This window comes from Abramis brama (genome assembly GCF_963993115.1).
Source record: "Abramis brama genome assembly, chromosome: 12".
Lineage (NCBI taxonomy): Eukaryota > Metazoa > Chordata > Actinopteri > Cypriniformes > Leuciscidae > Abramis > Abramis brama.
In genome coordinates this window covers 15,649,752-15,667,303 of record NC_139974.1, presented here as the reverse complement: position 1 = coordinate 15,667,303, position 17,552 = coordinate 15,649,752, and the positions used below count along the sequence as shown (strand labels likewise).

At 41.9% G+C, this 17,552-nt stretch overlaps 1 protein-coding gene across 1 annotated transcript in view; it reads left to right on the top strand.

The window, feature by feature from the left end:
- Window positions 1-17,552, top strand: part of cpne4b (copine IVb) — a 69,319-nt gene that overhangs the window by 10,626 nt on the left and 41,141 nt on the right. The window contains exons 2-6 of the mRNA XM_084131912.1: window positions 11,274-11,453; window positions 12,460-12,531; window positions 12,619-12,693; window positions 13,187-13,270; window positions 13,379-13,468. Of these exons, the coding sequence (XP_083988038.1) occupies window positions 11,274-11,453; window positions 12,460-12,531; window positions 12,619-12,693; window positions 13,187-13,270; window positions 13,379-13,468 (501 nt within the window). The remainder of the gene's footprint in view (window positions 1-11,273; window positions 11,454-12,459; window positions 12,532-12,618; window positions 12,694-13,186; window positions 13,271-13,378; window positions 13,469-17,552) is intronic.

Genomic DNA, 17,552 nt, shown 5'->3' with positions numbered 1-17,552 from the left:
CTGCAGAAGAAGTGGCACATAAACCGCTTGGAGCTCATGGCGGTTTCCCTAGCCCTCAGAGCTTTTCGGTCTCAGTTGGAACAACGGCACGTGCTGATCCGGACCGACAACACGTCAGTGGTTTCCTATATAAATCGCCAAGGCGGAGTGCATTCCAGAGCCCTTTTCAAGCAGGCGGAGGCTCTCCTGCTATGGGCAGACAGGCACTTTCTCTCCGTGAGAGCAGCGCACATCCCCGGTGTCCTGAACCGCGGGGCGGATATGCTGTCGAGGGACGGGATTCCTCAAGGAGAGTGGAGGCTTCACCCGGGGACGGTCCAGCTGATTTGGAACCGTTTCGGCAGAGCAGAGATCGATCTCTTTGCCACGGTCGAGAACACGCACTGTCAGGCGTTCTTCTCTCTGACTCGTTCCCCGCTGGGCAACGCGCTGACTGCGCGCTGGCCAAAGACCAGACTCTATGCATTTCCTCCGGTGAAAATTCTGCCCACGGTGTTGTGCAAGATCAGGGAGGAAAAAGCGTCAGTGATCCTTGTAGCTCCCAACTGGCCAAACCAGCCTTGGTTTGCGGACATGAAGGAATTACTAGTGGGAACGCCATGGGAAATTCCTCTCAGGAGGGACCTGTTGTCCCAGGCGAGCGGCACGATCTGGCATCCCAACCCGGGGCTGTGGAACCTCCACGTGTGGCCGCTGCGAGCTCGCTGAGCGGCCAGGACGCGCTGCACTCGCGGGTTTTGAACACCATTGCCGAGGCGCGGGCGCCGTCGACCAGACGTTTGTATGCTCTGAAATGGAGTGTTTTCTCTAAATGGTGCCAGGATGTCGACATCGACCCAGGGAACTGTTCTGTGTCGGATGTCCTGCGCTTCCTTCAGCACAGGATGGATAACGGGAGTTCACCGTCCACTCTGAAGGTGTATGTGGCCGCTATTGCAGCGTTTCGCTCCCCGGTCGACGGAAGGTCGATCGGTAAGCATGCGTCTGTGATCGGGTTCCTTAAGGGAGCTAGGAGATTATTCCCCGCGCGACCGCCTTCGGTACCGCCGTGGGATTTGGCTCTGGTTTTGAAGGCTTTGTCTCTTCCGCCGTTCGAGCCCCTAGCCTCGGTGGCGATCAAGGAACTCTCCATGAAAACGGCTCTACTCATAGCTCTCGCTTCGGCGAAGCGGGTCGGAGACTTACAGGCACTCTCGATAAACGACGACTGCATTCGCTTTGGACCGGGAGACTGTAATGTTACGCTTAGACCGAGACCTGGGTATGTCCCTAAGTCGCTCAATACCCCGTTCAGAGCGCAGATTGTTTCCCTGCCTGCCTTATCTGCTGAGCCTTCAGCCTCGGGTGACGCTGATGCTCGGAGTCCTGTTTGCCCGGTCAGAGCGTTACGGACGTACATTACTCGCTCGGCCGCTTTTCGGCAATCGGACCAACTGTTTGTGTGCTTTGGCGGGTGTAACAAAGGTCGGGGAGTTTCGAAGCAGAGGCTTGCTCACTGGATTGTGGACGCTATTGCTTTGGCTTACGATCGCATGGGGGAGGAATGTCCCCTTAGCATCAAGGCCCATTCGACAAGAGCGGTTGCCTCTTCATGGGCTTGGACCAAGGGTATGTCTATTCAGGATTTGTGCCTTGCGGCTGGCTGGTCTTCTCACAATACGTTCGCCAGATTTTACAAATTGGATATACCCTCTGTAGCATCTCAAGTGCTTTCGGTGAGTTAAAAGCTTCCCTTACACAGTTACAGTTGTTTTACTCTGCGCTTTGCTCATGAGTCATCTGTGTGTTTACTGTGTTATGCTTAGTGCACTGTCGCCGCTATGCGTTGACTTGTTCTCTGATTGAGTTGTGTTGCCCTAAATGACTGTCAGTGCATCCTTCTCCTTATTATTTTGCCTGGGATATGCAAATTCTAGCAGGGTCTAGATTAGCTTGCTATTGGCCAGTTTCGGCCTATCAGGGTAAGAGGCATGCTATTGGACAGCTTCGCCCTATCAGATGATCGCATTCCCAGAAGGACGGTTATTGGTTGTGGGTCTGTCAGTCTCAAGTGGTTTGCTCCACGGCGGGATTCTATACAGTTCCCATATACGACATCCGTAATGTCGAAGTTCCGCCTTGATAGGGAACGTCTCCGGTTACTTTCGTAACCTCGGTTCCCTGAAAGGCAGGGAACGAGACATTACGCTAGCCGCCGTGTTCGCTTCAGATTTAGCGTTTTTCGTTATTCTGATGCAATTGGCGCGTTTATGCAATTTATACTGCCAGGTGCCTTGCCAGTATTTGCATATTTTGCGTCAATTGGCCAGCTGTGTCAGCTGGCGTTAGCCTATAAGATTTCAGCAGATGTGAAGAAGGAGGGAGTTCCCATATACGACATCCGTAATGTCTCGTTCCCTGCCTTTCAGGGAACCGAGGTTACGAAAGTAACCGGAGACGTTTTTTAGCATTTGCCGACCCGGCGCCATTTCTGTGGGCAGAACAATAGTAGAAGAAGCTGAAGCGAGTTAATTTCGTGATAAAAAGTGAAAATGGTGATCTCCTGCTGGGTCAATGGATGTTTAAATCGTGTCGGAGGTTCAGTTAAATTTGGATTTTACAGTATACCCGTCATTAGACTTCATGAATGTGAGAAGACTAACGTTAAGCTTTTGTCAGAACAACGACGGAGGTTATGGCTGGCGAGGATAAACAGGAAAGAAACTCCCTCAAAACACGCAAGAATTTGTTGTTTTTTATTGCGAGTGTACACAAATATAAGTTAACACTTTGCAGTTTGAATTATGTCCTGTATGAACAAAATGACGAGATATTAAAAACATACAAAAACAACATTGTTTCCACTGTTCGATCGTGCCCGCGACTCTCTCACTCTCACACACACACATTCCAGCACGGCAATCTCAGATTATGTCCCTAAAGAACCCGCGTATAAAGTAGTTCCGCATTACATTAATTAATTTGCACGCGAGTTTTATTTATTTTCATACCGTGTATATTACCGTGTATATTCATATTCATGCACATATTTCCAGGCTCGGAATTGCTCACATGTATTAAAACTCCTAGCCAATACCAGATAATGATACACATGATAATACTGTATCTGCTGCATAATCAGTGCTAGTGCTTCCTTTGTTAGCGCATACGGATCCACACCATTTATGACTGAAATTTTCGCATTGTAACGTTACCTCTCTCTGTCTTGTGTTAATAGAGTCTCTTTATAATCTCTGTCACTTTGTCTCTTCATGATTTTCGTAACATTATAAATGGAAAGAAATATTCGAAATTTGCTTGTAAAATTCATAGACAGTATGGTAAAACATTGTAAACACAGCAGCTTTTGCCCTCAAAGATGGCGTCTCCGGGGAGGTCACGTGACATTAATTGGCCTGTGGGAACTATCTATAGGCAAACAGTGCGTGAGTGGAGCTGAGGAGCCTGGCCATAGATATGAGCCTGGCTATCTGAAATCACCTAGCTCGACGTGATCGAGTTAGCTGATGATGTAAAGCCAATTAAAAGTTCCTGTTTTTGCCCTTCGAAATATTATAATAGTTAAAATACATGGCTACAAGTGAGACTGTGTATTACTTCGAGAGTGTTTGTGTGTGACAGTGATTTATGTGCATACATGTCAGTCACTCTTTCATGGTCCGTCAGCGCGGCATCGCTCAAGTTCGTAGAGAGCTTATTCAGTCCATTTTAAATTCTGATTTCGGCCGCCTCTCAAATGGGTTAAACCGTTAAACCATAGATATATTGCCTTTGAAGTGCAAGTAACGTTAAATGCGCTAGAAAATCCGCGCTCATTCATGGATGTGCATTTATTGCATGAACGGAGAAAGCGCCGACGCCTGCATGATTTCATCTGACGGTACATAAGCATATAATCCATCTGTTCCGTGAGAGCAGAACGAACGAGCCTTTATTGACGTTTTAAATTTGAAAACCCCAAAAAGTAACGAAATTGTCAGACATCCATTAATGCCTGTTCACAGAGGAAAACAACTGAAATACAGCGCTGGTTGTTCTCTCAAACGATACTCGACGACAACGACTGAATCCAAAGACGTTGGCTTTGTACCCAAGTATTAAATTGTATGAAATAATCCCGAAAAAAAGCACAAACACTGCAGAGAAGGCAAGTTCAGCAGCTAACATTTGCTGAGGTGAAGTGACGGCTAGTAACAGCCATAGGTAACAGCAGACAAACGGCTAGCATTGACATCAGCGGGAATCCACCTGTCACTCAAGTGGCCACACCCTTAAATTTAAATATTAATCAACTAAACGGATGAGTTATAAAAAAATTCACCCCCCTCACAGTTGTTATGAAGGGCAAAATTAGCTGTATAGACCAAAGCCACAGAGAGAACCAGGCTGTAAACATGTTTTTTTCTGCTGTAAAGTTGGTAATTTTAACATGAGGGAGATACAGATTTGACTCACTTCTGCAGCCAGGCCAAGCGGCCAGTTAATGAATTGCAGTTTAACTCACTTCCGTGTTGGTTTCAAGAGAGAGACGGGGGAGGTTGCCGCTTGATTCAGACGAGCGCCGCCATTACTGAATTCCGATTCGAAGTACGCACTCGACCGTGAAAGATGCAGAAACGTGGTGCACACGTGAGTTGCTCTGTTGTTGACTGCCGCGGCCAGGTCGGGTTCATTCACAACTTGCGCCATGATGTCATTTTGGAATGATATGCTGAAGCGTTACCTGCGGTGTCAACCCCCCTCCTTCCTGCCACCAATCAACGCGCCCCTCATTTGCATTATTACAATGACCGTCCACGACAGCCAAAATATCGCATCAGATCTCGTGAGACAATAATGCCTTCAGAAATAAGGGTCAGAGGAGCTCTGTGTTTATTTTTTATCAACTTTTCTTTTTTAGAAGGGCCTGAAAGACTATAATAGAGCGTGGGAATCCAAGGTAATACTAGGTTATGACTCCCTCTGGGGTCCTTCGTGTAACAGTCACACTTGGGACCTTCGGGTCCAAATGGACCCGAAGGGCGGGATTAATATATAGAAAAAAAAATCATAATATTTTTTTTTTTACTTGTTTTTTATAATATTTTTTCTTTTCTTTTTTGGTGTTTTGAAATAATTTTATGATTTATAATTAATATTTATGCAATAATTATGACCCATTTTTTCCCATTGAATATAATAGAATTTTTTTATATATATATAATTTTTATTTTATTTTTATTAAAGCTGTATTTCATTTTAGAGTCAAGCCTAGGCCTCATGAAAGCAATTTTTGAAATGAGATGGGCGCCAACTGGTGGACACACTGAGCATTTTTATCACGCAATAGCACATTTTTACCACTAGTGGATATACAGCTCTCTGTAGAAAGGCTTGCGAATTCTAGTGATTTTTGCCTCAACATATTTAGTCTGTTTTGCACTCTTGATGTTTAAGAGATTCACCCCTTCACTGTTGAGTCCTTTTTTCTTCATCCTGGCTGATTTGTAGATTGTATGCACCAAAAAACTCTGTGTTTTCATATTTTTGGCAATTTCCCATTCATTTCCTATGGGGGTCATTTTTGACCAAAGAGCAGAAGTTTGATGACCACTTAGTATGCTTGGATCATGACCTCAATATTTTTTGTGCGTTCACATACCTAATACCATAAAAGTCACCTAGTTTCGTAACATTCCGATGAAGCTGTGATTTTTAAAAATTCAAAACAGATTTTTGTAATCTGAATTTATTAGTGTGTATGTGTATAAAAGTGTGTTTGTGTGTGTGTGTCTGTGTGTGGATGTGTCTGTTTTGCACTCTTGATGTTTTAGAGATTCACCCCTTCACTGTTGAGTCCTTTTTTTCTGCATCCTGGCTGATTTGTAGATTGTATGCACAAAAAAACCTCTGTGTTTTCATATTTTTGACAATTTCCCATTCATTTTCTATGGGGGTAATTTTTGACCAAAGAGCAGAAGTGTGACGACCACTTAGCATGCTTGGATCATGACCTCAATATTTTTTGTGTGTTCACATACCTAATACCATAAAAGTCACCTAGTTTCATAGCATTCCGATGAAGCTGTGATTTTTAAAAATTCAAAACAGATTTTTGTAATCTGAATTTATTAGTGTGTATGGGTATAAAAGTGTGTTTGTGTGTGTGTGTGTGTGTGTGTGTGGATGTGTCTGTTTTGCACTCTTGATGTTTTATAGATTCACCCCTTCACTGTTGTGTGCTTTTTTTCTGGATCGTGGCTGATTTGTAGATTGTACGCAAAAAAAAAACTCTGTATTGTCACATTTTTGCCAATTTCCTATTCATTTCCTATGGCGGGTCCATTTGGACCCGAAGGTCCTGAGTGTGACTATTTTTTTTACAACCGCTTAGACTATTCAAATCCTGTCCCCAATTTTTTTGGGTGTTCATATACCAAGTACCAACAAAGTCACCAAATTTCGGACCATTCCGATGAAGCTATGATTTTTTACATTTTTTTATTTAAACGCTTCGGGACCATTTGGACCCGAAGGACCCCAGAGGGTTAAGGTTAAAAATAACTCAAATTAAATATAATGCGTTTTTTATTATAATAACTTTATTTAATGATATAAGTACAAATATAATATGTAATATAGTACACATATTTAGCAAAATACTCTCTATAGCTCTTTTTCTAGCCAACTAACCTGCCTATATTATGGTCATTAAATGGCTTTCCTGAGGTAATGGTCATCATGTTTACTGTCCCTAGATAGCAACTTCAGGTATATCACACATTTCAAACTGGTTTATTTTGTACTTCAAGTGGTAATTCGGCATTTTTGGGTTTATATGATAAACAGGTTTGAAAGTGCAAAATTCCCTATGTTTTCCCTTTTTTCAAAATGGGCACCTTTAGCATAATTTTTCTCAAAAACTGCAAGGTTGTGTGTGGAGAACTTTTTCCTAAGGAATCTCTATATATTTCTGATGTTAAATATAAAGAAAGTAGGTAGTGCCCCACTTGGTGGAACGAAACCCTATTTCTAGGCCTCTTTTAGGCTACCGACAGCGGCCTAACACTAACCCGACCCCTAAACCTACCCATCTCTCTCTCTCACACACACACACACTAACCCGACCCCTGAACCTACCCATCTCTCTCTCACACACACACTAACCCGACCCCTAAACCTACCCATCTCTCTCTCTCTCTCACACACACACACTAACCCGACCCCTAAACCTACCCATCTCTCCATCTCTCTCTCTCTCTCTCTCACACACACACACACACACACACACACTAACCCGACCCCTAAACCTACCCATCTCTCTCTCTCTCTCTCTCTCTCACACACACACACACACACACACACACTAACCCGACCCCTAAACCTACCCATCACACACATACACACAAGTCAAGCGTTTTTTGTCTATAAAACGCCGATAGCAGGCCGGGTGAAACCCGTAGTTGTTGGGACATCAGAGACCGGTTTGTCCAGGAGGGCAACATGTTTATTAGCAATAGCTAACGTTAGCTCCGTAGTGTCCGACGTTTTGAGCCATTCCTACGCACATTGCTTGATTTTTTCCCATCGGACTTCAGTAAAGGGCTGCGGACCTTTCCCATCATCTTTTCCGACATGAAGAATACACTTTACAGGTGTTAATCGAGCTTGATCGCCGCTATCAGATGAAGATGCGCTGCTTACGTCCTCCTCCATGTTTACATGTGCGTAGTGATATTGGCTTGATTTCGGCTGAATCGGCTCTGACATACTTACATTTTCGATGCTGATTGGTTGAAAATCTAGCTCAACAGTTTTATATGTCTCAATACGCAGTCAATATAGTGCGCCAATAAATTACACTTTTCTCATTAACTGCAGGATAATGAGTGGAGAACTTTTTGCTTGGATACCTTTTATTAACGTTGAACATATTGAGCAAAAGAAAAAGTAGTGCCCTGTTTTTCGGAACGAAACTGAACGATACAGCTCACGTACAGCGGCCTATTATTATTATCAATGTTGAAAACAGTTGTGCTACTTAATATTTTCGTGAAAAGGAAGATTTTTTCAGGATTATTAGATTAATAGAATGTTCAAAAGATCAGCACTTTTAAAAAATATTTTTTAACAATATAAAAGTCTATATTGTCACTTTTGATCAATGTGTCCTTTCTGAATAAAAGTATTAATGTCTTTCAAAAATGTATTGACCCCAAACTTTTTATGTCACGGATGCTGTGTATATAATCCACAAAGAGGATGTTTGACTCTAAATGAAGTCACTAAGTCTAAATGACCATGGTGGAGCCAGAGGGACAAGGGAGCCCGGTGGAGCCTGAGAGATGACAGACCATTGTGGAGCCGAGGGAGAGTTGATTCAAGGTGGAGCCGATGGGTCAAAAGCCCCTGGTAGATCCGTGCAGCTGAGTGGAATCTCTGGAGGTGCCAAGGGGCTAAAGGGAGACAGTGGAGACGAGGCTGAGGAACTGGATGGTTTTGGCAGAGGAGGAGGGAGACACAGGCTGGGCAGGACTATCCGCCACAGAGTCTTGGAGCTGGACAGAGCCAGTGGCGAAAAATGAGACTTGGTGCTGGATGACAAAGAAGACTTGGGGCCCTATTTTAACGATCTGAAACGCAAGTATCAAGCACGAAATGCAAGTAACTTTGTGGGCGGGTCTTGGGCGCTGTTGCTATTATACCGGCGAGATAAATGACTCTTGCGCCCGACGCAAATCTAAAATGGGTTGGTCTGAAGTAGCTTCATTATTCATAGGTGTGGTTTGGGCATAACGTGAAATAAACCAATCAGAGCGACATCTCACATTCCCTTTAAGAGCAGGCGCGCTTGTTCCATGGCGGATTGCTATTATAACGGCGGATTTGCCAGGTGCACACCAGGAGCGGTTCACAGCCGAGGAGACTGACGTTCTCGTCAGGGCCGTAAAAGACAGAGAAGTGACATTGTATGGGGATGGGAGAAACCCACCCAAATTAGCTTCGGTTAAACAGGCGTATAAAAATTTGGGTAAATGTGTAAGCTAGATTTATGACTATTTTTTCACATCTTCATGGACACAACAATGATTTCCCTCGTGTGTTAATATTTTTCCTTGTAATAATGTATGGTTTTCTAAAAATGAGAACTGCTCATCTACTGTGTGTAGATGAGATAAGCAAAGTGCATGCACATTGTGCACACGCTACATTGATTATGGACAAGTATGCGCCCTTAAAATAGCATATGAATAACATACTGACTTTAGACTAGGTTTTTCCTGGTCAGTGGCGGAATTGTTTTCTAAACCTGCAAAATAGCACCAGGGAACGTTTGCGCCGGAACACGCCTCCTCTTTTCGCTGCACCGCCCCCAGGAGCGCAAGTTCATTTCCTAATTTACCGACGTGCGTCTGTGGAGGGAAAAGTCCGCTGTGCGTGGGTGCAAAATAGGAATGATACATGCGTCGGTGTACAAAGTCAATTGCGCTGGGTGCAAGATAGGGCCCTTGGTGCTTGATGACGAAAAGAGACTTAACCAGTGGCGCAAAGATGACTTGGGACTGGACTGAACCAGCAGAGACAAAAATGACTTGGGACTGGGCTGAACCAGCAGAAATGAAGACGTCTTGGAACTGGACTGAACCAGCGGCGTGAAAGACAACTTGGAACTGGATTGAACCAGCAGAGACGAAGATGACTTGGGACTAGACAGAACCAGCAGAGACAAAGATGACTTGGGACTGGACTGAACCAGCAGAGACAAAGATGACTTGGGACTGGACTGAACCACCAGAGATGAAGACGACTTGGGACTGGACTGAACCACCAGAGATGAAGACGACTTGGAACTGGCCTGAACCAGAGGAAACAAAGACGACTTGGAACTGGAGCGGAGAAGGTAGACCAGGATACACTATATCATCCATCTCCTTAAATAATTTTTCCTCAGCGACCCAGCTTATAGCATGCACATAAGCAACAGGAGTGTGGACGGCGCTCCAATCCATTCCGACGATATATGCCCTCGACGACAGACGCTGATGCCGGCTCATACCCCTGGACAGACTCCGCATTGGGCTCTGACTCCGGGATAAAAGTAGCCTCTGGCGTTCGCTCTGGCTCTTGCTTTGTGGTGGGCTTGGGCTCTGAGTCTGCAGTGGGCTCTGGCTTATGCTCCGTCCTGGGCCTTGCTGAAGGCTGGCTGGGCTCTGGGTCTGAAGTGGGGCTGGTGTTGTCCTCATCCGCAATGCAAACAGTGTACGGAGAACCACACTTTACCAGCTCCCACTCCACAAATTGCAAAACTTCCTTGAGGACCTTCCATGGGCAGGTGTGACTTTAAATACTTGTTGAGACCGGTCTTATAGAATACGTACAGCGAGCGGTCAGGATAGTGAATGAGGCATGCCAGATCTAGAAAATCCCTTGTGTGATCCTTGAGGGAGCGATCCCCCTGCTCCAGCAGGAGGAGGCGAACAGCAGTTATATCCATAGTTTTAAATACTTTTACTGTTATAATCCAATATGTGATCTTGGATTCTGTCAGTGGTGCTGTGCATACAGTATAATCCACAAAGAGAATGCATGATGCAGAATGAATGACAAAAGGTAGCCTACTTTTAATGAACACCAAGAACTAGAATACAACACAACAAACCATTAACGTTAACACAAGACAATGAACAGAAGAAACAGAGGGCTTAAATACACAGAGGAAGATCATTAAGGAAATAGGTGAGAACTAATTAGAAACCATGACAACAAATGAATAAACGGAAACAGTGACAAGGAAAAGACTAAAGGACTAGAAAGTAAACAGAACAAGACAATGAAACTATACATGAAAAAAAACACTTCATTATTGATGGCACATACATGGGATTAAGTATAATACTATTTTAAGCAGTTTGTTATAGTCGTAATGCCACCTGTCATAATAGCCTGTAACAAATTAAATTTGGACTTTAAGTACAATAACCTATTTTGCACTTTAAGTACAAAAAGTCGTTCTGTGGCCCTGTTCAGCTAACATTGACAATTGACATTGACTTTAGATATGACTGAATGTGGACTGAATCGATTAAGGATATGAACCAGATTGAGTAAAAGGAGGTAGATTGAGCAAAATCCTTTTCATCATTCAAACATCCAAACAATCAGCCTGGAGGACTTCGTTGATCCCAGAGCGGAATATTTTTTGTAAAAAGATCTGAACTAAATGCCTGAAATTTGTATTAAATCAAAACACCAGAGCTGGAATGTGACATTTGCCATGTTCTGATTGGTTCCAGGTGGATCGGACAGAGGTTATTCGCAGCAGCATCAGTCCGGTTTTCTCCAAAGTCTTCACAGTGGACTACTATTTTGAGGAAGTGCAGCGCCTCCGTTTTGAGCTCCATGACATCAGTAGCAACCATAATGGACTCAAAGAGGCTGACTTCCTGGGTGCCATGGAGTGTACGCTTGGACAGGTGAATGCATGAAGGAGCGGCAGAGTGCACACTTAACTGAAGCACAGTAGGGAAGATGAAAGCTTGTGAATGGAACGAGTGCGTGAGAGAGAGGATGAGTACATGAGAGGGATTGTGTGGATTCAAAAGGGTAGCAGAGAGCTGACAAGCGCATGAAGGTGCCTGGTGGGCAGATGGATTATTACTCCAAACTCTTTTTATCTAGTCTATTATAAAACAAGACTACAACCAGTGGTATATAAAGGAACATAAGAGGGTAAAGAGGACTTGAGTAAAGAAGAGTTCATGAGGACAAGAAACTACAGGATTTGGATGGTAATAACAGACGTTTCTTTCGTTTCTCGCTGTTAAAATGATTTTAAAATAATTTTCAGTTGAAATCACTTACAGTTGACAAATAGTATATATTAGATGGTTTGAAAATACTTTTTTGTGAGTTGAACATGCTAAACAAGGTACATTTTAGGAGATGTTTTGGTAAAACTTAATTTTAAAGTGACGTAGTTACATGTTACTACATGTACTTACTATAATAACAGTTATGCATAATTACAACTAACCCTAAACCAAACCCTAACTGTAACTCTATAGTAAGTACATTTAGTTAATTAGTACTTACTTGAGTAACTACATTACCTTAAAATAAAGTGTAACCAAATTTTGTTTCCAATACTTCTTATTGGTTAAGTGGTCTGAGTTAAGTGCACATTCTTATTAAACCTGAGTGGTCCTGCTCACTAGGTTACTAGATATTTACTTTACTATTTAATATTACTATCTAAAGCATGTGGATAAATAGCCTTGTTGGTGATTGTGGTGTAAATGTGTAATTCAAAATACAGTTAAAGCACCTGTGAAAAATCAATATGGAAAATTACCTCAGGTTTTTGGCCCTTATTTTTTGCAGACGTTTCTTAGACTAAGTTCATAATTTGTTCGAGTTTACGGTCTGGTTTTCTGTATAAGTGTATCTGCTTGCCTCATGTCCTCTCCTTTTCCTTCATAGATTGTATCACAGAGAAAACTATCCAAAGCTTTACTGAAGCAAGGAAATACATCTGGCAAATCATCTATTACAGTAAGATAGACATTTCACCCCCAATTATTTCACACTGCAAATTTGTGCTATTTCGTAATCTGAACTATGACTTCTTTGAAATCACAGGTCACAGCTGAAGAGCTGTCTGGGAATGATGACTACGTGGAGCTCGCCTTCAGTGCCAAGAAACTGGATGACAAGGTGTGATCTCTGTAATAGCTCAACAGGCACTTTACAACAATATTGAGAAACAATCAGATAATGTTGGTCTTCATACGGTTTTACGGTTTTACGGTTTTATCCCAATGGTTTATGAAAAGCCAAAATTCAAATGGAGCAATGCATTTGCTAATTTATTAAAATATACTGCTCTTTTTAATGTACCATAATTACAAAATGACGAAAAGTCTAAATACACAGTGGACCATTCAAAAACAAGAAAGTATGTGCAATCTAATATAGACTCTAAATAGGAGAAAGTCATTACACAATAAATGTGCCTGGGATTGATGTATGAATCAATCAAAAATTCATTAAAGCTCAAGTGTCATTTCTGTGCTACTTGTGGCACCGAATAAAATTGCAAAAATAATGATTTAGATTTTCAGAAAGGCTTCTAGAACACGTATTTAATATTTGCAGATGTTACATTAACCTTAAAAATAAGAATGAGTTTGATTCTTTGTTTGTTTAGGACTTTTTTAGCAAGTCGGATCCATTTCTGGAAATCTTCAGAGTGAATGATGATGGAACAGAATCACTGGTGCACAGAACAGAAGTGAGATTGATAGAAAGACATATGCATCTGCAAACATGCATATTAAATTCTTATTTAAGATATATAGTGTACATGTATTAACTGATCTCAGTATTTTTCTATTCGCAGACCATTATGAACAATCTAAGTCCTGTCTGGAAATCATTCAAAGTTTCTTTAAACACACTCTGCAGTGGAGACCAAGAGCGGGAGTTAAAGGTAGGACAGCTATTTCAACTAGATCCACTAATAATTTATTACATTATTATGCATACTGTTATGATAACTATGCTATTCGAGATATTTCTGACATAAAGCAGTGAATCATCTAATCGAAAGATAAACACACTCTATACAAGGCTTTTATGTCAGTGTAGTTTTGAATTATTATTATTTATTTTTTTTGCTCTTTATTCTGGTCTCAGCGTGACCATTTGGTCACATTAGATTAGAATCATCTTGGCAGATTTATGTAATGGCAGTCCTATCCATTCTTCCTCACCATTGCAGCTGACATCTTTCATAGTGAGCTAATTATTGAGCGGGTAAATGGAGCCCGGCTGTTCGGAGGGTCCTGACAGTTGGCTGAGAGAAGCAGACATAGTGGAACCAGTGACAGAAATTGATGTTAATGCCCTTTAGTCCATTCAAGCCCATACTGTCCTTCTGGGTTTGAGAACTTTCTGTCCCTGGGTCCAGTTGTATAAAAGAACATAGGGTTCTATGGAGAGCAAGAAGCTGTGTTATTCACCAGACAAGATTGATTTGGGATCAGAAAGTGAGATTAGACTCAAAGTCAGCCATGGCTCATCTGTAAGGGCAGGTGGTGCAGTGCCCTGCCAAAATATTCATCCAAAACGTAGACCTCGATATGAATTGAATCAATAATAAATTGTAAATGTGTTCAGCATTCTGTAACATATATTTTTGGATTTTCTAGACTAATTTAAGTCATAAAGTGAGCAGGATATATTAAAATTAGGCGCATGTATTATGATACTTAGCGTGGCAGAGGGTGCTTGTGTCCACCCCAGCTCTACAGCGCCCCACAATTTTCCAATGTAAATCTGTGGTGAAAAATGAGAGCCATGGGGCAGATTTTAGACTGCCCCGTTTATTTTCACTTTACCTTACGTAAACCTTGCTCCAGACCAAGATGATATCAATCTGCTTCAGAAGTGTATATTAGTCTGCATCAAGTCAGTAACTATTTGGTATGTCTGTTCTTCTTATCAAATTAATGAAAATTTAAACATGCTAATGTGAAGAACCTTTATATAGTTTGGTTGTGTTTGTTTTATGTTTTTTATCTGAGCATGTCTAAATTAATGGTAATATTTCTGTAAATAAGGAGGATTTTTTTTTATTTTTTTTTATTTTTTTTTACTGAATGATCATGTGACCCAAAGACTGGATTAATAATTACTGAAAATCCAGCTTTGCCATCACAGGAATAAATTACATTTTAAAATATATTAAAATAGAAAACATTTATTTTAAATTGTATCAATAGTTCACAATATTAATTTAATGTGTTTTTTAGACGGCAGCTATTACCCTGTAGCCCAAGACAGGTTGCCCACAGAAGCTAAGCAGGGTTGAGCCTGGTTAGTACCTGGATAGGAGACCTCCTGGGAAAACCAGGTTGCTGCTGGAAGAGGTGTTAGTGAGGCCAGTAGGGGGTGCTCACCCTGTGGTCTGTGTGGGTCCTAATCCCCCAGTTTAGTGATGGGGACACTATACTGTCAAAAAGCACAGTCCTTCGGATGAGATGTTAAACCGAGGTCCTGACTCTCTGTGGTCATTAAAAATCCCAGAATGTCCTTTCGAAAAAGAGTAGGGGTTTAACCCCGGCATCCTGGCCAAATTTGCCTCCTGATCATCCCCATATATACTGATTGGCTTCATCACGTCTCCTTTCCACCAATAAGCCGGTGTGTGTTGGGCGTTCTGGCACAATATGGCTACCGTCGCATGATCCAGTTGGATGCCGCAGATTGGTGGTGGTTGAGGAGATTCCCCCTTCCATATGTAAAGTGCTTTGAGTACCCTGAAAAATATGATATTTTATGTTCATATATACATGCATTATATATCAAATATTTATTAAATATTTATTACAATTAAAACACAGCTTCTATACTGAAAGCACACTTTTATAGTAATACTCCAAAATTCTATTGAACAAACCTAACGTGTCAAGCTCTAGGTTTTTATAATGTATGAAAGGGGATTGAAAGGTTCAAACCACAGCATTACAGTTTTTCTGAATTGCTAAAACACATTTCTCTGAACCATCACCCACATCACAAAACCTTAAACACAAAACCAAATCTTCAAACTACATTCAGAGGACCTCTGACTCTTCAGGCAAAATCAAACAATTGACTCAAAGTCATTTTATCTGTGCTCAAAATCAAACAATGCTTTCAGATCATACACACATCAGTCAATATATAAACACTACAGATCATTCATTAGAAACTACATAAAAAAAATGGAGAACACAGAATCCAAAGCATGCAGTTACAGAAAAAAAGGTATATTGGAACAAAGTAAACAAATCCTGCAATTACATAAAAAAGTATAGTAATGACAACTTACAGTAGTAAGGTGAATATATTGTATACTGTATCCACTGCAAATATAGTATTGTACTGAATTTTGTATAGTATTGAATGTCTGTATATTCAGCACTTGCATACTGTGAAAATACAGTGACCCAACTGCAAAAGTCAAAAACGTTACAGTAAAAAACTCTAAATGAAAAGCATGTTACAGTACACTCAGAAGAGTTGTGCAACTGCAAATCTCTCAGTGAGAGAGATTCATTATGTTTCTGCATCATGTCTTCATGTTGGTCCGGCCTGAGGACTTTGTCCACATTACAGACAATGTCATCTCTGCAGGCAAAGGGAAAAACCCTAAAGCAGATCCAGCCTTGACAACATTCTTGCTCTTTCTCGTCCTCATCCTCTTCCTCCTCGTCCACTTCCTCTTACTCATACTCTTCCTCCTCTCCCTTTTATATTGTTTCCATCCATTGTTAGTATCAACATTCAGTGCAACAATTTGAGTCAGTTTTGGCTCTCTGAACTGACTTGTATTATGTACAGTTGGATTGGTCACATCATTAGAAAGTGTGTAAATGATGACAACTGTGTTGTAGTTATGTTTAAACTTTTGTCTGCCTCTGTTTAGTGTTTTGAAACATAAGTGCATCACAGTGTGAAATGTGTTTTAGTGAGTGAGAATGTGTTTAGAGTTTTGCAAAAAGAGTGCATGAGATTTGCAAACAGTGTTTTAACTACCTTGAACTTGTTTAATGTTTTACAGAAAGAGTGATTTATTCGGCAAATTGGTTTAGGCTATTGAGAATTTGGTTCAGGGAATGAGATTTAGAGTTTCAGCAATTCAGAAAGTTTTTTTCCCCTTAACTATATATAGTGGTATATATATCGTTACATGTATTTAGGGTTTCATTGTTGGGAACGCCTCTGTGTGATTGCTTCTGAAACGTGTGTTAACTAGTCCAATGGGGAGACGGAACGTCACGGGTGGGTGCACATCTGGAATGACTAGCTTCTTTGCCTCAGCAAGCGCTCTGTGTCAAACTGTGTGTTTTATTTATTGTTGTCTGTCCCGATTTAGTGCAGTACACAAAAATCACACTTATTATAGCGAACCAAACATTCGAGCCTTGTGCTTCTCCCTGCCCGCGCTTCCTAATGGGTGGGGATTCACATAACTTGTGTGTTATGTGTTTGGAAGCGGATCATGCTCTGTTAGCCTTCGAGGGGGCTGACTGCGAACATTGTTTGTCAGAGGCTGCCGCTTCGCACACTCCGCTCCTGACTGTAACTTTTCGAGGAAAGTGTTCAGGTTGATGTTCCTGATGGTTCTGGCCCCTCTGCTGCCGAGGCAGCACTAAGCTGAGACGGGCGCCGCTCTGGTAACTCTGGTGGCCACTGAGAGGCATTAATGGCTCAATTTCTCTGAGATTAAAGAAAAAGACCTGCTATCGCCCTCTGGCCTCTTCATGACGCTGTGAATACGGTCATCGAGAGGTTCTAGTAGACCAAAAAGCAGGCGGAGGCATTCAAGCGCTACCTCCCTTGTCATCCCCAACCCTCCCAGCAGCCCCAGCCTTCAAACTCCTCATACAGGGCACATCAGAAAGAGAGTGTCACATCTCGTGCTCCACCACAAAAATCATGTGGGCCGGGACGACACTCTCAGCTGAAGCCTTCTAAGCAGAAGCCAGATCTGAGAACCGTTCTTCTCGCGAAGAAGGCACCACCAG